The sequence below is a fragment of the Acanthaster planci genome, linkage group LG01 (genome assembly GCF_054643075.1).
Source record: "Acanthaster planci isolate LZ-2023a linkage group LG01, COTS_SCS, whole genome shotgun sequence".
NCBI classification, from domain to species: domain Eukaryota; kingdom Metazoa; phylum Echinodermata; class Asteroidea; order Valvatida; family Acanthasteridae; genus Acanthaster; species Acanthaster planci.
Window position 1 is genome coordinate 25,448,025 of NC_141777.1, and position 22,467 is coordinate 25,470,491.

At 40.9% G+C, this 22,467-nt stretch overlaps 1 protein-coding gene and 1 long non-coding RNA gene across 6 annotated transcripts; one reads left to right on the forward strand and one right to left on the reverse strand.

Annotated features, from left to right (window-relative positions):
• Positions 1-1,813: 1,813 nt before the first annotated feature.
• Positions 1,814-21,714, forward strand: LOC110975197 (uncharacterized). Of its 4 annotated transcripts, none has more exons than XM_022227448.2 (7): positions 1,814-1,902; positions 2,266-2,404; positions 12,700-12,758; positions 14,453-14,540; positions 14,798-15,013; positions 15,765-15,833; positions 17,985-21,714. In XM_022227448.2, exons 3-7 carry the CDS (start codon positions 12,708-12,710, stop codon positions 18,116-18,118), a joined length of 558 nt encoding a protein of 185 aa, XP_022083140.1. In that variant the 5' UTR covers positions 1,814-1,902; positions 2,266-2,404; positions 12,700-12,707; the 3' UTR covers positions 18,119-21,714. The 4 variants fall into 4 exon arrangements, with proteins under 4 accessions (XP_022083140.1, XP_022083138.1, XP_022083137.1 ...); XM_022227446.2 differs by lacking the exon at positions 1,814-1,902 and adding an exon at positions 1,958-2,056; XM_022227445.2 differs by lacking the exons at positions 1,814-1,902; positions 2,266-2,404 and adding an exon at positions 6,655-6,854 and having other exon boundaries at positions 14,798-14,992.
• LOC147800598 (uncharacterized) lies at positions 11,050-18,489 on the reverse strand. Of its 2 annotated transcripts, XR_015427161.1 has the most exons (5): positions 18,378-18,489; positions 14,852-15,120; positions 14,423-14,530; positions 12,213-12,387; positions 11,050-11,773 (listed from the first exon to the last, which is right to left on the reverse strand). It is a non-coding gene; the product is annotated as an uncharacterized LOC147800598 (long non-coding RNA). The 2 variants fall into 2 exon arrangements; XR_015427160.1 differs by having other exon boundaries at positions 14,423-15,120.
• Positions 21,715-22,467: the final 753 nt, after the last annotated feature.

Sequence of the window (22,467 nt, forward strand, 5' to 3'; positions counted from 1 at the left end):
TACGCAAGTTTCAAAATGGCTGCCCGTATCAGATAGACAAACTTGGTTTTTGTTGATTTTTTCTCTGTAACTGCAAGATATTCGGTTTTTCATCTTACCCAGACCTTTAAAATATTCCGAAAACTAAAACATTGAATTTTGGAAATTCCATGGCGTTGTGAAACTCTAATGATCATCAAATAAAGCCAAGTTTTATCAATTCGCTGACGGCGCTGAGTATTCAAAATCTTGTTACTCCTGCCACAAGAATACGCCGATGCCAAAGCCACTGACAGAGGGCGCTGTTAATAGTTTTACTTTCCGAAGTCAGATGCGCGATAACAGTAAAACAAAAAACTCGAAAGTGGCTTTTCTTTATTTTCACGGAAAACTAACACGACATGTCCGTAGACAGTAGCGCCCTCAAGCTGCGTCCCCCTCCATCTTGAGGGTTTGCTCGTCTCCAGGGGGGAGTGCAAATGCTTTTCAGAAAATTGTGTAAAGGCAATGCGTCACAGTTGAAGACCTGGGTTGCTTGCTGTCTCAATCCATGTATGCGTACGCAGTGTACACGTGTCACGCGAAAGCAAAAGTGTTAACCAGTTTTCGTTTATAACAGGCGTTGGCTTTTGGAGTGTGCTTGGCAAAAACTACGTAGTGCATCTTTAAACAGCAGCCCTCGTCTGGTTCCCTCACCTGAAACTTCCTGACTATTTTTGATAAATTCTTTGGTCAAATTCGCCAACGATTAAAAATGTCATGAGGTCAATGGAGGCCCCGTCTAGGTCGGAAGCTGTTTCATTTCATGTATTCAATATTTCATTTTCTGGATGTACTTTGCATAATACAGAATGGCACGAGGTACACAAGAAACAATTGAACCCGACTGACCAGTACTGAACCCACCCCCGCTGGATTGCCCGAGAAAAACATTTTCAGACGCAGGTGTTGCTCAGTGAAGTGCGGCACGGTGTTTATCTTAAATGTGTGGATGCAGTGAACTTTTCTTCGACACAATTTTTCTGTACCTTTGGTCTCTTTTTCAATGTATGAAGTGCACTTTTTAGAACACTTTAAATTATTTTTGCTCTCGTGGAAAACCGAACGCACTGTTGCTGTGATGGCATCTAGAGACGAGTTAAATGTATAGGTTTTTCTTTTCCCATTGTGGACCCAGAATTTACTTACTGTGAGCATTTATGAAAAGGGATTCGTGCTTGCTTATTGCTATGCACATAAACAACAATGAATCGGCAAAGAAAGAGTCCAGCCAAATCTAGAAAAAATGCAGGACTTTTTGTGTACAAATCACTGTAACAATGAGCCTTTCTTCCTGTGATGACATCACTTTTTGCTCATGAAAGTAGAAATACCCAATAGCAAAAAGACAGTAAAATACCCGTTGAAATAGGGAAACAACAGTTGAAAATAAGGTTACCTGAGACACAAAGGTGTATTTTCAACGTTTGTATTAAAACAAACTGATTGCAAAACAAAGCAACCAGAGCTTCAATGTAAGCGTTATCTCAAGAATTCCAAGATCCATCGCCGTTACACATTCATTGTAAATGAAAGCGTTTTTAAATGTGTCTTGCTTATACATCTGCTGTTCAGTATGTATACGCAAGGCCGAAAATACCAGAACTTCAACGATGATATCTGAATTCTGAAAACAACGAGTTCGGAATTCCTCCGTTTTTTGTCACGTGAAATTGAGTGATACGGGACCCTTGAATCGAAAGAGATTAGTCAGATTCATCGGGTCTGGGAACCAGACTACAGTAACTCTCTCATTGTCCTGTAAGGTCCGTGGGACGAGCGAAACACGGACGTCATCATAAAAATCTGGACTTGCTGTGCTCTTGTACTGTGCCGAATGTAAGGGCGGTGGTCTACTGTGCACGAACGATTTAGTTAACAATGGTGAGCAAGCCTTTGTATTTCCTTTATACGTATTCGACTTGGCAAGACGGTCGCCGGTGCATTACGGGACCAGACTTCTTTATACGACGTCCGTGGAGCAGACTTAAAGATCAATAGCGCCAACAATGTTTTCAAGAACTTGAAAACCAAGACAGTGAGTGATGGCTTTCCACGGATTTCCGTTAATCTTGTTTCCTTTAAATCACATGCAGCTCTCTCGAACAGCACACGCGTTCGATGCAGGAAGAGGGTGGGGTTTATATACGGTAATCTGGACTAACCTGGGCTAACCTGCAAGGCCAACGGTTCAGTAGTGTGTGTGTCTTTCTAACATGTACTGCACTGCCCTCCACCAACATACAGACTTGGATGCCATCCTAATGGACTGGACAGGCGGACCATAACAACCATAATTTTGGAAAACCGGATATGTCAACATAACTGCCGATCTCCAAGTTTCATTGATCCCGTCGATAAGGGCAACCAACGTGTTAGATAGCCGGTAAGTGAACTTAGCTCGTTTTCTTCGTTGGCGCATGTAACGTCACATAGTTGAGGCAGATGCGAGTAATTCTACATTTTCATTGGTCCGCTCGGCAAGCGTAATGCATCGTGCCTGAGAATTTCTCTACAAAATTGGTGGGGAAAATATGTAAAGATAAGTCTTCTCTGCGAGTGCCCATGGTTTGAATCGCCACTTCCACTGTTTTTTTCTTCGTGTCGTCGTTTTGACACTCTGACTTTTCCCCCCTCAATGTTTACCATGCAGCGACCAGAGTGCCACACACACCATGACTAAAACTGTGGGCCAAATGGGTTTCGCCAGTCTTTGAAGGATGTCCAACCGTATACAGTGGGCGGCAATCCCCTGGGGTTTTCCCCTTACGCTCCACGACGGTGGGGAATGTATAGGGCCTGAATAATTGAGGGGATGCATAAATGACGAGTATTTGGTTTTAATCAACTGTCGGTGATCGGCAGACGATTGTCAATAAACATTTTCTATGAACCATCTTCTTCCTCCTACTACCAGCTTCATCTGTTTCACTAGTTTATGAGTGTATTAGTTCATCGTTACTTCTCAGATGCTCATTAAAAGTGACTTAAATTAGACTATGTAGGGTCCTATTGCCAGTTGAACAAATCGGGATGCACTTTTAGGAGTGGAATACGTTAACCTGCATTTTGGGATAGCAGAGGGCAAAGACGCGACAGGTGTAGGTGTGTGCATAAAATAAAAATGCTAATGAAGGGTGGTGGGTATCGCCCCCACTCTCACCCCCCCCCCACGTTGTCTAAAATGCTACACAAGAGTCATGTGCTATGCAAATATGCTAACAGTTAGGTAAAGATTTTACATAACAGGTGTTGGGTAAGTTGTTGTTTTTTTTTCAGAAAGGTTAGCTAAAATGAAAATGAATACTCACTTTTGAAGGGACACGGTAAAAGACAGATTTTCAGCGAATAAGGATGCACATTTGTTGTAATTGGCAAGCAATACGTCAATCCGAAATCCTAATCAAGTATTTGTAACTTCTTTAATGAAACGTAATGCACATTCATTTATTTGAAAGATGCAAAACGAGGGCGAATGCTTGTTATTGCGAAAATGAAACCAGGTTTTAAGTCGTTTTCAAAATCTACGCTAAATTGACATTTCATTTAATTAACAACATCGATCGCGCATTTTCCGAAATTGGCCGGGAAAACTTATAATAACTTGAATTCCATGGATTAGTCTATAGTTTTAATGCTCGTAATGCGGAAATGGACGGCTTTTACTGGATTTCTGGACACCTTTAATTCTTTCCCTGTTAGAATATTGCAACCAAGGGTCGTAAAGTCTGGTCTAAGTTCTTCTAAACTAATTCCTTACTTTAATCCCTAAGTTTATGCAAGTAATTATATTTATCATAAAAAGAAGCTGTATCAAAAATATATTTCACACCCTACCGACATTACTCGGACTAATTATTTACGTTATAAAAACATATTTACTATAATGTTATATGCAAACCGAAGCAGAATTATTTTGCTTAAAGATGAATCTGATGATGCCAAAGGCTATATCAAAAGTACCTGGAAAGCCATTCATAGCGTGCTTCAAAACAAACCACAGTCTACAATTCCTGCATTACCATTGACGGTGGTTCTATTGAGGATCCTCACCCTATCGTTGGACATTTCAATACATAGTTCACTGGCGTTGGTGAATCCCTTGCCTATTGAATTCCGCAAAGGCCGGTAGACTTTCTTCAAGATGCAAATACCGATTCCTTATTTCTTAAAAGTGGTTTGCGATCAAGAAGTTAAAAAATATAGTTATTACAGAATTACTGGTCATGATCGTATTGGAAGCACTGTTAGCAATCTCTGAAATTTCCAAATCTCTGTCACCATGAACCTCTCGATCTCCAATGGATCTGTGCCAAGTGCCAGGAAAATTGCAAGAGTCACTCCAGTTTGTAACAATGGTGATTCACAGCTTACTTCTAATTCTAGGCAAATTGCTATTCTTACTGTATTTTCTAAAATAACACATCGTTTATGTACGAATGACCCTTTTCCTGAATAAGCACAATATCTGGTTCCCAATTTGGATTTCAGGAAAAACATTCTACCACTCATGCAGTTCTCCAGTTATTACTGTCACCAACAGTACGGATTCACACTCCAATACAATCGGTATATTCGTGGACCTCTTCAACGCTGTCAGTCATGATATGCTTGTAGCTTAACTTGACTATGCACGTAAGCTTTCACCAATGAAAAGTTCCTTTGAGTTTCCTTGGGATCTGTTGGATTGGATTCAAGGCTCTTGTGGAGTACTTCAGTGTTCCCAGGAAAACGGGAAATTGCTTGATGGGGTTTAATTGGAGTAGTTCAGGAATTACGTTACAAATCGTCATCAATTTGTTACTGTTACTGGTATTTCATCTTTTTTTTTCGGTGGAGTTCCCCAAGGATCCATACCTTAGCCCCTTTCAGTCTCCATTTATATAAATGATTTTGAAAAATCTTCTGATAATGTATCATTTATCCTATTCGCTGATGATCATAACCTATTTTACACACAGCCTGATGCTAATGTACATGTACCTTTTAGTACTGTTAACGTTGAATTAAAGAAAGTTTAATGAATGGATCGAGGCAAATAAATTATCCCTTGATATTAAGAAATCCGACAAGATGTCCTTCATTAATAAGCAAAATAGCCTTTTACAAGTTTTTGTTTTCATTGGTGATACACCTGTTAATTGACAGATTGTGTGAAGGACTGCATGCTTACAAATGGAAAACACGTGTCAACAATACTTGCTGGGGTATTTCCAGAAATATTGGTGTTATCAACAAACTTAAAGCCTTTTTCCCCTGAATGCGTGATTCATTCTCTACATTATTTTTATTTTCCCTTGTTTCAGCTATGGTATCGTAGCATAGGGAACTGTGGAACGACTGCTTTTGGTATAATTATGGCACTTCAAAAAAGTAATTAACCATGATTTTTTCGGGCTCATTGCAATCCTTTACTTTATTAACACAAAACACTAAAGATCAGTGACATTTACGTTCTACAGCTATGCACCAGCTTGCAAACAATAATCTGCCTGACTCCTTGTGTTTAATGCTCTGTAAAAAAAATCAGAATGTTCATTATCATTTCACTAAGCGTTGCCATGACGATCACCAGACTTGAGCTCGCATTACTTTAATCCCCAAAACTGTGAAACATGAAGGGCTGTGAAATTCTCTTGAGCCCCCTCTCAGAAATACACCTAATACAATTCAAATTATTTGCAGGTAGAATAGTCACTTTTGTAAAATTAATTCTTAACAATTTCTGCTACTTGAGTTGCTCAGCTCAGTACAACCTTTATGTTGTTCTTGAACGTCTGTGGTTAATTAGTTTTGTAATTTTAACTGTTCTTGGTTAACTTCACAGAGTCGGGTCTCCACTCGACAAGCCTTTGCTTCTTGGAGACTTCTATCCAATATGTTCAGTAATTCTATCCGTCTATCTATGTGTTGGTTGATGAAGATTTGGATTGAACTGTGAACGGTTTTTTTTTTTTGCCTTTCTGTATTCCCGCTACATACTGTTTTCCTACAGAGCTTTGAGCGCACTGGAATCGGCAACACTTTTTGCAACGTTTTGAAAAAATAATGTTTTACTTAAACAACCGGCAAATGACCTTCTAAGGTTGATAAGAAAAACTAATGATCATAAATGTAATCTTCTGTCCAAAAGGAATCAACCTGGGCAGATACACCAATGATGGAACAAACTTCATGAAAAGATTTATTAAAATCCCTGACTGTTTGCTCGAGGTTAAGGTAAAAAGGATGAAACGGTCGGAAACAAAACCGATTACGCCGGGGTCGAGTCTCCTAACTCCTCAACTACTAAGTCATATATAATGATTTCACTTCAGACAACCAGCAGCTGAACTGTTTTAATGGAGTTCCTATGATTCGACGAGGATTTCCGCGCCAAATAACATTTCAGAACAAAACACAAAAGTGTTCACAGTTGGAACTATTTCGAAAAGAACCTGAGGTTGTAACTGCTTGTTTACCATTCAAGAAACTAAGTGCTCGAATTATACAAGTCATTATTTGTTTACATAAAGGTCAAGATTTTTTCATTACATATGCTTATTTCTGGATTTCATGAGCGGAAGGAAGGAGTTGACGTCAGTTACTCCAACCAATCGAAGCAAATATCGACCAGTTATTTGTTCCTGTTAAGAGGGATAAGCATGCGCTTTCGACACACAAGTTGTTTGGACGTGGGACCGCCGATTGCTGACCACAATTGCAGCGCGTAAGCCTTCACTACGTTCTCGACATAAACCCGACACACCAACCAGCCGCGGACATCCCAGTGACCACTAGTCCTAGGATGATGTCTCAACTCCTTTTGCTGTTGCTCGTCTGCAGAGAACATGCGGGTAAATATTCCTGGGTGTGCTTGTGTGCTGAAGCCTGTCTTATTCTGGCCAAGAATTTCATACTGGTCATCTGCTTTCACTTCCAACACCATTATTGATACAATAATCACAGCTTCCGGATTATGGAGCCAAAAAACGAAACCTACTCGCTCATGTTCAGTTTGTAGTTGCTTAATCAGAAACTCTTAGTCCCTTTTCCTTCCTTTATAATATTTACGAGATTACCATTTGATTATACACATGTAATACTCTAGTACAAATCATTTGAAAGATATTTAGTTTAGAGGTAGGCCTATCGACTTAATATGTTTCCCGGTTATCCCATCTGAAAGGTAAAGGTCGGTGAAACGATTTTAAGGCATGTTTTTAGCAAAGAGATTGTATTTTTCCATCGAAAACCTTTCTCTTATGTGATCAAGACTGTAAACGACCACGTACATTTTTTCTTATGTGTTGCTAGTGTTACATCAGAAATCATGCCGTACATCAATATAAAGGCTTTTGTGTTAATGTTTTCATTTTTATTTATATTTCACATTTGTGTCTTTTTGAAGGTGTAGTTCAGTGAAATGGTCTAGAGACTCCAAGAGACACTTTTTGGATGCGCAATGATTTTTTGGTTTGACAAGTTTGCATCCTGGTCCACACTTTCTTGCTATCAGTTTGATGTAAACATATTCCCAAACAGTTAAGTTTAGTGTGTCGACGGAGAGAGTGTTTCGCAACTGAAAATTTACGTTAATTAAGACTTGGACACAATATATCGTTCATTCAAGAAATGTTTACAACGCAAAGGAAGACTTAAGTTGGATTGCTAAACGCCCGCTCTTAGAGAGTTACCACCGAAAAGGAGACCCCGGCACGGAAAAAAAACCTTGAGCTGGTGGAAAATTTTCTTTGCAACGCTTATGAAGTGGAGAGCTGCAGTGTCTTTCTCTGAATTGACGATATGATAAGTGATTTTTTACCATGTGCTAATTTGTAATATTGTGTTAAAGGCATAGGCAAAGAGCTGGAAAGTAATTGAATTAGCCTATTTTGCTCATATTGAAATAATTCTTAAACACTCAAGCTGGTTTTCCCTTTGTCTCAGAAATCGTGGTAAGGAATACCACGCTATTAGTACAGCAGAAACGACTTTGTGGCCAAATTCTGCACTTTTTCAAAGTTTATTTCCGGGGAAAATGTTTCAGATGTTGAACCATCTCAAACTCTCTCTTTTAGGGTTGCGGCAACCATTTTAAAATTGGTAACCTCATGATGTGTCTTATGCCACAGGCCTCACGTTGTGATTACTTTTCACTGAAACATGAAACTTTTCACAGGCATGCGTATTGAAAAGGAAGAACAAATTTCAGATGCGGAGCCATCATAAACGTAACGCGCCTTTTTAGGGGCGTGACAGCCATTTAAAAAAGGATGGGCACTGCTCTAAAAACTTATGACCGTTTTATATTTTATAAATGGGTGTGGGTTCATTATCCCCACTACACCATATTCGGACCACCTCTTAGGCTTGAAACTTCTCACAGAAACATATGGAGTCGATTTTGTTTAGATGTAGAGCCTCGATTATTCCTCCGGGGCGCTTTAGGCAGCCTTTTAAAAGTGGGGGCACTTGAGTGTTGGGAGCAAAGGTCTTGGCAATGCTCACGCCAAGGCTTTGACCTTCAAAGGCCCGTTTTCTGAACAGCACAACCACTGAAATAACAGAGGTCGTATCATCATGGGTAGCTTTTATCAGAAGGTCTTTTTCTGCAAACTGAACATCCGTTTAGAGTACATTAGAGCACCAACGTAAAAGGACAACTTCCGATGTGACAAACATTTTCGATCGTGTTCTGGAAATGCTGAAAGGATGGTTTACTTCCATGATCCCCCAATCAGTGAAAACCTAACCAGAATTTCCCAAACATAGGGGAACTCACATTCATTTATTACTTATCTCTCTGTTATGAAATATTTATGAGCATCTTATTCGTAATTTGATTAGTAATTGTTTTGGTGTCCTGTTTTAGATCCAAGCTACACCCATTTCAGATATTGAATATTGGATTTTATAAGGTACAGAATATCAAGGGAAACGACCGAAAAGAGACTACACTCAAGGCAGAGCAGTCCACTGATTTTTTTGCAGAGAAATTCTATACTTCATATAAAACAAGTGAAAATAATCTCCTCTCGTTTTTAGCACTTTTTATCACCTTTTTAATATCAACTGGGCTTCTTCAACACTGGCTGATTCCAAGCAAGTCATTCTCATTGTGTTGTGCATGCTCCCATTTTCATGTATATGCCTTGGAGAAGTTTAATACTTAGTGAAAGATGGTAATAATAAAGCTGTGGCATATAAAGGCCCTCCAATTTTTGAATAGCTGCCACGCCCCCTACAATGGTGAGTTCGCGATGGCTCCACATCTTAAACATTTTTCTCTCAAGATATTACCAAATAAGCAAAGTTTCATGCATTTATGTGAAAGAGTATGTTTCATCAGTCATAGCAGCATTTCCAAAATTAAATGTCGTCTAACATTCTCCAAGGAGATTCAAACAGTAAATTCACTTCTATTCTTAAAATCACAGGTGCGAAAAGAAGTGTGATTCTTCCGACTTCTAGATATGTATTGTTTCCAATTTCTTGAAGGAGTCCTTTAGCGTATAAACGAAAGGGGTTGGCTGAGAGGATATCTCCTCTCGGCTTTTGTTTCCCCTTCCCTGTTTCGATTTTGAAAAAGAGCTTTGAAATGTCTAAAACTATGGCCCAGCTTGAGCATTCATCCTTCGTAAGAAGTGCTTCCCAATCTCATTCGTTCATCCATTCATATTATAATTTATTTATATCAGCAGGAATAAACAAAATACCCTGTAATTAGATACAAAAAACGCCAAAAACCTAGAATATAAAATTTTCAAAAGGACCAGAATGTTTTAAAGGACTAAAATGAAGCCTAATATCCAAATGAGCCACGCTCATACGGAATTATTAAAAAGGGAACTTAGTTACTGTCAAGTGACTCTTCCAAAGCGTGCATCCTCCCGTAATGCATAAAAATCAGTAAGAACTTCAATAAAGAAGCGTCCCCTCATCAGTTGAAAAGAGCTATGTTCGTCGGGAAAGGTCATTTTGTTTGAAGAAGTGCGACCGTAACCCATGTCATAGTTGTGTGTGAACCAGCGAAGTGCATTCCTGCCAAAGAAGCCTGCGTTGCTTGGAAAATCGCGCCCTTTCTCAGTCCATCTCAGGGCTCATACTCCAAGCAACCCGCAAATTACATACTTAAGCAGATGTACAAAGGAACAAAAACACCAACATTACAAACAAACATACACCCAACAAACAGAACAAAAAAACAACAAACAAACGGAGAAGACAGACCAACAAACAACTAGGAAAAATAAGAAAAGCAATACAAACACAACCAACAAACAGCCAAAAGTAACAGATAAACAAATGCAACGAGCAACCAGAATGTAGATGATTCATCTGATAACAATGAGCATTTAGACACCTAAACAACACGACAGACAGACAGACACATCAAGCACACAAAAAGGACAGACATACAACAAGACAAGCAACTCACACACACATAAACAGACACTGACGAAGAGGCGACAAATTATTTTTTAAACAAGTTCCAGATCAATTTGGACCCTGTGCTCTTTGCTGTTGTGCTATAGGAATAGCCAAGAACTTATTATGAAATGATAATTGAGAAACACAATTTGAATCCTGATGATGTTTATCTTGTGACTTTCCACTTGTCTGTCTTCGCATGACCAACACAATCCAGTGGTCATGCATGCCTGAATCGGGCCAGGGATAGGGCCGGGGATAGGGCGTCGAGTTCGACCGAATGTACGTACACTGTTAGAAATTTTTCTGTACATTTACATAGGATCTTATGTCAACTGTTTTCCTGACTAAAACATTTCCTTTGTGGAAACAGCGTAGACGAGGTTGAAGGAGGCTGCTTACAAGGTTGAGGGAGTGTATCTATGCTCTTCGTTGGTGATGACATTAACAAGTTTGGTTTTTATTTCATGTGTTAAGACATATTTCCTCACCTGACCGATGCAGCATGATCACAGTTGCTACTAGACTTATCTATAATGGCACGCAGCTTGCTTATAGGTGCATCGCTTTTACTTTCGACTTTAGTCACAGTTGGCAGGATGGCAGGTTAAAAACATATTGGTTTTAGCAATTCTTATTTATTGGCACACAAGATAACTCAGAATAAATTCGTTCTCCACAAAAGATTACCTGTTATTTGCATAAAAAGGAAACACAAGAAAAATGGCGAAATCAACTTTATGAAAGTGGTTTTGTGCTAAAAAGTCAATATGCAAATTTATGTTATTTCATGTTACAGAGGAACCTTGTACATTTACAAAACTTTTTACAAGGTTCTGTTGCTACACAAAAAGTCACTGTACAGTCACGAAGTGCGTCCATTACAAAGATTCTCTGTTAGTTTGTGATACATTTTACAGAAAACGCATTGAAGCACAACACAACAGTGTATGTTTAAGTTTCTAGGAAACTCTACAAAGACCATGAAGTTTTATTTTGCCCGGTAGGCTTTGATGGCAAAAGTGGCGCATGTTTTCCTGTAATGTTTGTGTCGATGATATGCCGGTTCCGGACGGCGTCTACATGGTTTTGACCTCCGGGAATGTTGGCCAACCTAATGACTGTACAAATAACTTCGTAACCAATAGCGGTTGCGTCAAGCCCAAAAGAAAAAAAACAACGCTCATTGTCCTTCTGGAGATACGTGACATTTGGAGTTAACTCCGGGCGTTTAACAGTTGTTAGCACATGAATATTTTTAAAACTGCTGACATTTTCAACAACTCATGATTCCCTGCGGTGTATGTTTTATTCTCATTGATACGGAAAAGGGCATCGGCATCTGAAATAGAGAAGAATTACAGTTGACGGCAGTACAAAATCATAGCGATATTTTTCATCACAAATAAAGAACAGTCTTAACGCAGGAGAACATCGTATAGATTATGACGAGCTTGATATTTTAGTCGGGAAAGCTGAGTTGAACACAAACGCACTCCGTGAAATTTGTATCCCTGCCCAGTACTCCGCGGGCTCAACTTCTTTCTGACCTCCCCCCCCCAAAAAAAGAAGAATACAATTTTAAATATAAGGGATTTAGTACATTTCAGACTTCGTTTGTTCGTAAAATTGTGCAGTGGGTTTAAGCAGAGATCATTTTGCAAACAGGATAGGCCCGGGCCAACTGAGGCCATCGCAATGTCAGATACTGTATCATTTACAACATACTACTCTTGACGGGGGCGTGGTTTGTTTTCAAGAGTGGGCTTATGAGTGCTTACCAACAATAAAAGTGACGTTTTATCATCAAATCAAGGATGATCCTTGACAGGAGACTATCCTTCGCGAACGAAGGACTGTTGGATGTACGACTGCAAACCCTCAAGTGGCCGAGGATGCTGATCTGTGCTCTTCAAGTCGTGCAGTTCGGGCACACATGCACCTGTTCAGGTCAACCTGCAGTTGAGAAGATGGACATTTTCTTCTTCTCTCTTAATGATAGGGTCTAATTCAAAGAATAGTGCGTTTATTGTTCCTTTTCTGAGACAAGTTCATGATTGATGCGTCATTATTGAAAGAAAACATGTAAAGAATAAAGTTACAGAATCTTCGCGGAATATTGTCAACCCGAATACGCCATGCAAGCAAGTTCAATGCAACCATGGAACAATGCATGGTGCCGAATGAGCATGCGATTCAATTCTGTAACATCCACGATACATTTATCGTACTTAATGGCATTTTTCTTTTCGCTTTTGTTCTGAACAGTCTCAAGCATGCCTGTTTCACAAGAATTGGTGAAACCTTCAACGTTTGATGAAAGTCAGGTACGGAACTATAGAGGGACATGTAAGCCTCCAATATGCTACATCCGCGGGTCTCCCGTTCTATATCTTGCTGCGGGTCAGAAACCCTTCTTATACGAGTAGATGCACGCAAGTTTGAGGGGTTCGTGTTCAAAAGCAGAATCCCAAAACTTAATGCTAAAGCCATGTACACTTGTTAAATTTCTTTGCGTCGCTACACTACAGCTGACCGCTGCACAAATCAAATATAGAAGAAACCCTCTAATTAACTGTACGCGTTATAACGGACAAATTGGAAGAATTTCCCCAGTAGTTCAGGAGGCATACGAAGCACCTTTTTGAGCAAGAAAGAGTGAAGGGGAGTCACAAATGGAAGAAGAGTAAGAAAAGTTGAGGAAGAGGGAGTGAGTCAAAGAAAAAATGGTGGAAGACCAAAAAGGGGAGGGGAGGGAAGGAAGGGGACGGAGGGAGTTAAATGGAGGGAAAAGGTTGATTAAGGAAGAGGAAAGCAACGACGTCATACCAAGAAAAAAGGCGTTAACCCGGGACGAAATCTCGGGTTGAGTGGAGTCCCGAAGGAACGGAGAGACTCCAGCAGGTCCCTACTAGAGACGTTGCTCAGCTAGCTATGGGAGTGACGCTAAGGGTTCTCAGCTTACTGCAGCCTTGTTTTACAAAGACGCAGCCAGCAGAACGGACAGGCAGACCCATCAGCTGACGCTGATTGGCATATTTCGTAGACCGCGTGAGGTCGCTCTTCGATTTTGAGCGGCAGGTGCGCCTTGAATAAGACTACGACATTTGTTGCCATTGTGGTCACTGGGAAAGATTCTTGATACTGTAAAATCAAGGTATGCTTGTGTTGTGTAAAAGTCTGATCGCTCTCTACTTGCTGGCAGAGGAAAAATGGTGTCTGCCCACAAATGTGCCGGTTTTTATTTGTTCCAAACTCCGGATTTACATTACGTCACAACGTCGTTGATCTCTCTCCACCACCTTGGCCCTCACACCCCACTAACTCCACCCCCCTCCCCCAATCGCCACCCGTGGCTCAGGATTGAGACCCTCTGTTCCTCCGGGTCTGGTGTGTCCATTTCGTGTCTTCGTCACTCGTTCCCAAACTGGCTTACGCCAGTTTATCACTGAGAAAACGCCCCTCGCCACTTCGTGGCTCGGCTGGAGTCCCTCCGGGACTGCACTCGACCGGGTTGACGCTTTCAAGTTTTTCTCGGTATGACGTCGTTGCTTTCCTCTTCCTTAGTCAACCTTCCCCCCTACCCCCATTTGACTCCCTCCCCTTCCTTCCTTCCCTCCCCTTCTTGGTCTTCCACCATTTTTGACTCATTCCCTCTTCCTCCACTTTTCTCACTCCTCACTCCTTTCGCCTCCACTTTTTGTTGCTCAGAAAGGTGCTTCGTATGCCTCCTAAACTACTACTTTACCCAACCAATCACAGAGAATATCTCATGCTCGACTTGCTTTACACATCGCAAGTGAACTTCGATACGAGTGAAATCCTCGCCCAAACTTTTTTCGTCAAGTCCAACTAAGTAAGTTTCTTGGAAGAGCTGTGTATATGATAATATTAGTTGTCGTGTCTATTATTCGTGTCCAAACTAACGAAACTGGTTACACCGCCCAAGTCAGGACCTGCCCCAGCTTGAAAGTGATAACTAAACTGATACCAGGTTTGATTTACACCACCGATCCGTCAGGTCCAGGATTGCCTCTCGCAAGAACTTCACCCGAAGATGGGCTCGTCATACGAAATCCGTCCAGGCTGTCTGCACATACTGCAGCATGGTAAGAAAATGATAATCTCAAACGCGTCCGATGGTATGGATTCCTATAGACAGAAGTATTTCTACGCGCTTTTGGTAACGATTAAAAGTTATAATTTTAATAAAAGTGCGAACCTCTTACTCTGATGTAAATTTTGTAGTTTTTTTCTACGAAAGGATTTTCGGGTAGTTATTTTGGCGCTTATTTTAGCAATTAATTCCAATCAAATTTTTTTTCAGTAACTGATTTGGGAGACTTATCTTTTCCTTTATTCTCAGCCATGTTCCCTCGGGGATCGTCTTTTGAGTTTTCTCAACCGTCCAACTCGTTACCTAAGAGGAAGCAGGTTGCTAAGATCACCTCGGAGGACGGACTCCACTGGCTGTGGGGCTTGCTACACGAAGACTGCAGAAGCATGAAGGAACTGCTGGCTAGTCTAGCTTTGCAGATTGCACGGAAGGAGTATGTTCAAGGTACCAGCGATGTGGCCCCAGGTGTGTGTCGCTGTGTTCAAAATGCCCACGGCTACTTCTCGTAACTCAATAGTGGCAAACATCGACTCCGTAGTCACACAGTCCGTTATTTGGCCAGCACCTTATTTCTGGATCCAGGGTGGCAAAACAATTTTTTTGATAACTTTTTTTTTCATCTGCGAAAGATTCCTCATTATGCCCTCATCAAGGACATAGGAAATACAACGTTGGCACTTTCAGTGGAAAGATGTCTCCAGGCAACCCCTCATATACCCAACCAACTGTCCATGTCTTGATCAATTGCCTTAACTTTTTGATAAAGTCTTGAGATGCTCAAATAGTTTAAGGCTTTCTCAATTTACAACAAGTCTTCACAGGCTTTCGTTGTACATGTAACCATTGCTGTTTCTATGTTGCCGAAAACAGAAGTTTTGGCCGTGTCTCTAGATGGCTTTATTTGTGCTACCGGGATCGCACGCACAAATCACAGCTGGGCTCATTTAAGTCATTTTCGGAACTACTCCGGAGGAAAATTTGCTATATTTCGGTTTTCACCATGTGGAAGCAAGTCTCTGATTTCCACTACAGAAACTGCAAAAAAATGCCTAAGATGGCCTGAAAGTGAATTTCAATCATTGATAAATTGAAACTTGAGTGTTGGCAAAGTGTTGTCGATTCCCCAAAAATAATGGCTGAAAGAGCACAAGTATGATTTTTCCAGTTTTATGTGTGGCTTTGCAGACATTAATGGAATCGTTGTTTCCTTACACAGAAAATGCAGTTGAGTTCCATGTCATAGACAAGCGACAGGCCACCACAACTATCCAAAACGAAGATCAAGGTAAGATTCGACGTTGTATGCAAGGTGTTGGAGAATTGTCACCATGGACTGCAATCACACTCGTTCCTTGTTTGGTACTTTTTCTGGGTTTTGCCCGTTGCTTTTTTTAACGGTAATTCGTATTATTAACGGTAATTCGCGTTATTCTATTTCTAATCAAACTTCCTTTTTGAAAGAGGTTTATAAGTAAAATTTCAGCTGTTTAGCTGGGGAATTCAGGACACAAGCATATCAGGCTGTTGAGATTGAGATGGCTAAGGAAGCTGTTTTGGGGAATAAATGCACAGAGAAGGTATATAAAGAACGAAACTAACGGGACGAAGGTAATACATAGGACGAAAGCAATTTATACATAAGACGAAAATAATTAGGCCAAAGCGCCTCTACGCCAGACCGGTTGTTATATAGACCAAATCAACTTGGAAAAAAGAGGAGCAAATATATAAACTAAAACATAAAATATATAAGACGAAGCGCCATCTACCAGTGTTGTATTCGAGACCATGACAAGACCAGACACGAGACCATGACAAGACCATGCATAAGACCATTCACACGATCAGTCACAAGTAACAGGGTGAACAATGACAGCCGGGGTAGTAGTGGCTGACACCAGGGCAGGCACGAGGATCACGTGATGGCTGAACGAACGCTCTCGTGTAAGTTTGACTTACACGTGTAAGCTAATCGAACGCACCCATGGCAACTCCGACTCCATGGGCTGCGTGCGCGTTCCTTCACTAGACCGTGCTCGTGTAGAATACGAAAATGACGCTGACTGGCTATTTAGGATGAATGTATATATACCATTGATCTCCATTATAAAGAGATAATGGAGATCAGTAAACGTAAAGTCAATCGCGGGCGTATTTCAAAAGCTGCACTCTCGCGCCCACGTATTCTCCTGCATGTCACGCACGCGTTAATCTGCATCGCACGTAAACACACTGACTTAAGACTTAATTGAAATATCCCAAATAAGTAGGATATTGGGAATAGTGGGATATTTAAATTATAAAATACCAGGGGTTAGATCGCGCATGACATGGTGGGAACCAACATGACGTGGCAAGATCGTACCCATGGGAACGAGGTTGCAACCATAGAACTATAAAAACTAGAGCGCTAACTTCTCATTTGCCGCGCAGATAAAATTTGACGTCGTCCCGGGTGCAGACATTTTGAATCCATGTGCGTGTTGCATTTTCTAAATGCAACGCGCAAGTACTCGAACGTCAGCGCGTCTTTTGAATAAGACGCACACGTAGAGAGCAATGGCACATGTTTATTTACATCCATAGCTGATTATTTTACAACGAATGTTTCCCTAACATTTGAGCAAAGTCGTCCGATTTCGTATGCGTGTCTTTCAATGGCGTTCTTTCGATGAAAAGGACTGAATTCAGCTACCTTTAAAAGTCATTTCCTTAATTCAGTCAGTGTTAAGTGAGTTGACGGCAAAAAAATGGAAATACATGATTCACTTATTTCGGAAGACGACAAAACTACACGGTTGTTTTTCGCCGTTTTGAATCGGCAATGAACCAACTCCAATCTTCGGTTCTTGTTTTGTCGTAATGATTAGAGCATGCTTCCGCAACTGAAGTCGCGAAAACGCTGAACCATTGACTAGAGCAAAAATACGTTTCTAATCGGGTTCGCACACAGGTGTCGCAAATCCACTACTGACTCTACTCCGCTGACACGATTTTTAGTGCCTGAGCATGACGTCAGAGCTTCTCGGACAGCTTGGGGCCTGGGGTAACCCGTGTCGACCACGGAATGAGCTACTCGAACGCACCCAATTCGTCTGAAAAGATCATGAGTTTGCGCAAACTGCGATCTTCATCGGAGCATATATCAGACTATTCAGAGGCGTAAAATTCCGCGGAGACAGCCGGTTGAGTATCAAGGCCTAAGTATCGCTTCAGTGTGTGAAACTCGTCTTGCCATTTCCGACAAAACTGGCACAAAAATATAGCACTGCACATAATGCAGGCTTCAACCACACAAAATGTCAAAGGCAACACTAAGCATCTATCAAAACCGTGAGTAGACTGAAAAAAGCAGATAGATTTTATTGCATGTTGCACTGTTCCTCCTGTTTACTTGCACAGAGTTTTTCTGCTTCCTTTGCATCTCACAATATAGCTCTGGATCTCTTTCGCCATTACATGACAGCCGAGGCTTTGGCGAAACTTATGGGAGACAGACCCAGCTCAACAGATCTTATTGGCATCGACGTCCCCGTGCCAACTGGGAGCGCCGTAACGATAACCAGCTAGTGCATGAAATGGCCGCCCGCCATCAACGGGTTCGGGGCTAGTACATAACCTGTCACACAAAATACATGTCACAGTGTCCAAGGTATTTGAAGGAGGGGGGCTTTGGGGTCTAAATTTCTCAGAAATACATGAAAGCACAGAATCCCGTTCCTGTAGCAGGACATGTGACTGTAATGTAATTTATATCATTTACATTGCATCTTAACATTCAACTGTGAAATTGAAATACATGTATATGTTGTCAATTCAATACAGTTACCTTTCAGCAATTCTCCAGAGCACGGACCTCAGAACTTGACAGCTTAAAACTGGGAGGGCAGGGAGTAAATCGCCTCGGTGTTTAGAATGCAACGTGTCGTACAGTGTTGGTCGTTATTTCTGGTTATTTTCTGAATGCATAATATCCCTTCTGATACCGCTGAGCCAAATTTGTGCAATTTCACCGAGCAGTTCGCTACTTGGGTGCCATTGAGCTGTGAGACACCCCAGAAAGTCAACAGCGCCCCCACATCAACTCGAGCTTGAAAGTGAGCGCATCACTTCATTTGCTGTGTCGAGCATATCACAGACAGTGAAAGATATCTTGATGCTATGGAGTAAAACAAGCGAGACAAGAATTGTGCTAACGTTTTTACTGGGAGAGTGTTCATGTTAACAAGTTTGTGCACAGAATTAAGTGAATAGCAAAAAAAAAAAAAGAATTTAAAAAATAATAGCCGATGTGTTTACACAGGCATCTGTGGCTTGAACTTCATTTTGCAACAATGAACAACGGAAAGGGGGATTTCCAAGATAAGTGTTATATACTACAACTAGTATTGCCTTTATTATTGGTTTATTTGATGTTCAAACATCGCAGCGACATTATGACATATTAGTCTATTAAGTGGCCAATAATATCATCAACCTCACAGGAAAAAAAATCTTCCTCGTTTCGTTTATGGATTTGCCGTGTACAAATGAGTAAACAGTGCGATGTAGAGAAAAATGCCGAGCGTGATTTGAACCGAGAACGGCCTATATGTGCGTTTCACTTGATCAAGTGAGCACAACAAAATACTTATTCTATCATTATAGAGTCCTACTGAAGAAGAACGAACACACTTTCTGCCATTTAGTGCTAGTAATTTTAAGCAAGAGTAGGCTGACAAGCTAGCGATTGTGGGCTCATGCCGTGTAAAAACATGGGGATTTTTTGCATTGTAATGTGGACGGCGCAGTCTGATGAAAATGTACTAAAAATCCTCTGGAAGACAAGTGGCAAGTAGACAAGTGGCTCGCGAGATGCGTATTTTTATTTACACCGTCGCCTAGAATGTTTCGCCCGGTGGTGCTAATTCGCGCTTGACAAGAGACTAGTGCAGACTGAACCAGTCAGGGCGAGCGTGCGAAACACAACCTAACAGTGCCTGTACTACATATAAATATCATTTAGTTCCGAAAGCTGTTACTTCAGAGATGATAGACCGATGGATTGAGACAGTAGGAGGGTGATTCCTCTTCCTCTGATAGTCAAGGTGTTTCTTTTGTGTGTGAAAAAAATGAATTTTAATCATCACTGTGATCGCTAGCTTGATGAGCTAGGATAGCCAAGCTCACGCAACTTTTTTAACATTACCATTATTTTGCAGTGTGATGTGACAAACGTGAACAATTTCTGCATGAGGGGTCATTAATGAGGATTTTTCAAGCAGGTTAAGATTTCCACACCTTTCGTCTCCCTTATTTCAGGTTTTTTTATTTTCCATTTAAAAGAAAATCAAATTTTCAAAATTTGTTACTTGAAACATGTTCAGGTTGGTCTTGAATAGCCTTGATTGCAGCGTCGTTTATGTTATTTCCTCTAGGCTTGGTCAGCTTACACGTATTACTGCAGAGTCGAATAAGCAGACTGGTTATGGCTTCATAGCAAAGTGCGTCAATAATGCTTAATTTGCACACGGTAAAAGATTCCCAATGTTAAACATTACTGCTAGCTGTGCACTATACAGTGGAGCAAAGAATAATACCAAAACTTCGAATCCTTGGTGCGCCACTGTCTGTGTGCATTAGGAGCATGGTAGAAAGGAAACGGTTCAAGACTCAGTGAAAAACCTTTCCGCGTTATGAGCCTTGTATTTCGGTCGCGTGAGGTTACGTTTAGTTTGTTCACGTTGCGCATTGAATACCACGATTCCTAGAGTAGCTCTCATATGACATTTAGCAGCAGCTAAAGCTTTGGCATAACGAGAAACCCTTTTATACTTAACAACGACAATATATGTCATGTTTCCACCCCCACTTTAAATCCCATACGCGCCTTTACGTACTCAGCACTAGTCTCTTTTCAAGTGCGAATTATAGCACCACCACAGCGAAAACCTAGGCTACGGTGTAAATAAGAAATGCTCTCCCGGGATTTAAGGGATATCCAGGCTGCAAACATGCGCAGGTAAAGGCGTCAGCATTTAGTTATTATAACGCACTTATACCTCCAACAGGAGTGCCGGGACGAGGGATGTCTCGCTCCCAAAGCAGGACCATGCCAGAATGCGTGCAAAAGGACTTAAGACTTGGAATCAAAACCGAGTTTGGACGTCAGAACGATTTGGGACTCGTCTGAGTCCGACATTTTGGCGTCTGATCTGTTCGATCGAGGTTCATACTCAGCGCCCACAGAGTGCGCTTGGAAGGGCAAATGCGCTTCGCAAATTTTGTGAAGCTCGAAGGAAATACGTCGCAGCTTTGGACGCGCAAAGCATTAGGGGCTACATGTCGTAATTAATTGACGCATAATTTTACGGTGCGCACGTGTCACGCACAAAATTATGAAAAGGTTGGCGCATCTTATCGTTAAACTTCATATGAGTGACATATATTACGCCACGAATTGCCCTTCCAGCGCCCTGTTTGGGGGCTTTGGAACTAGTAACCGGTCGAACCTGCCACAGCGCCATCACATTCCGCTGCAAATTACAAGATAAACCGAACATGATATTACTGATAGGCTGCCAAGCACCGTCTTACTCACATGAAACTAGGACAAGATACGTATTTTCTTCCAAGGACTGCAGTGTTTCAAATAAGACAATGCACGGCACATTATTGTTCAACTAATTAAGGAAAAGACATGGCGTTATGCATAGCAAATTAATAAATCAATAAGTGTTTTCAACTCTGAAATCTTGATTGGTGACAACCGCTTATAGATTCAACTAAAGGATTTATTTTGATCGAATATATCCGTCCTCATGCATTTTTGGGCATGTTCAGGAAATGTTGTATTTACTGTGTTTTGTTAGTTATTTTGATCTTCTGAGATCTTTTCTGCTTGCATTTCCACACAATTTTTGCTGTAGCTACAGTAGTGAAGTAAACACATCAATTGTCATTAATGTATGACACTTATATTCCAAAAAATTCAGAGCTGCAAGTTACAATCACTTGGAATAGAAATAAATGCTAAGTAAGGACCGGCTTTGTTACCATTTCCGTTGGTATTGTGTTTATAGACCAATCGAACTATCTTGTGGGTGGGATTATGATGCAGAATTTCAAACATGAGACAACTTAGCTTGAAAAACTGTGGTGGTATTAAAATGAACTGTGACGCATTACCATTATAGTGTATAATGTGTTGTGAATGCGTGGTAGCCGATAAACCTTGCCGTGCTGTGCATCGGCTAAGTTCCATCATAATGCGCAATTCGCGTTTCAAGATTGAGAAAGTGGACTTTCCCAGAGACTGCCCAAAACGGAAATTCATCGGTTATCAGGAAGCCCAGATAAAATTCATACCAAGCAAATATAGTCCAAAAGATATCTACACGTAATTCTGTCCTGATGATCCATGCAAGGCGCACTGGGTCGACAGATTTTGAGCATTGTGGTTGGCCAACGCGTTGCGAACTCTTGGAGGCGCACTATTGTGAAACGCTCATAATAAAGGCAGCTTGTGAAGAATTTTCAGGATTCCCCAACGACTAAAATGTTTGCAATGTCACTAAAAAGGAAAGGCAATTTTAAAAAGCCATAAATAAAAGCCGAAATGATTGAGTTGCGGTCAATTCAATAAAATTACGTTTTTTTCACTTGTCATATGGAAAGGTTGGCTGAAATGTTACCAAAGATTTTTACTTAAAAAATTCTCAGTTGCTTACGTTGGTCAGGCATAAATTAGAAAAAAATGCTTCAGGGTCCTTCAGTTGAATCATTACTCTTTCACCTGGAACACTTTGACTAATTAAGTGGCAATACATTTCGATTCCTTCTTAAATGGGTCGTATTTTAACCCCTTTACACTTCAGTAACTCAATGACTTAAATAGAATGTCATTCAGGCCCTCCTCATTTCGTAGAATGTCAGTCTCT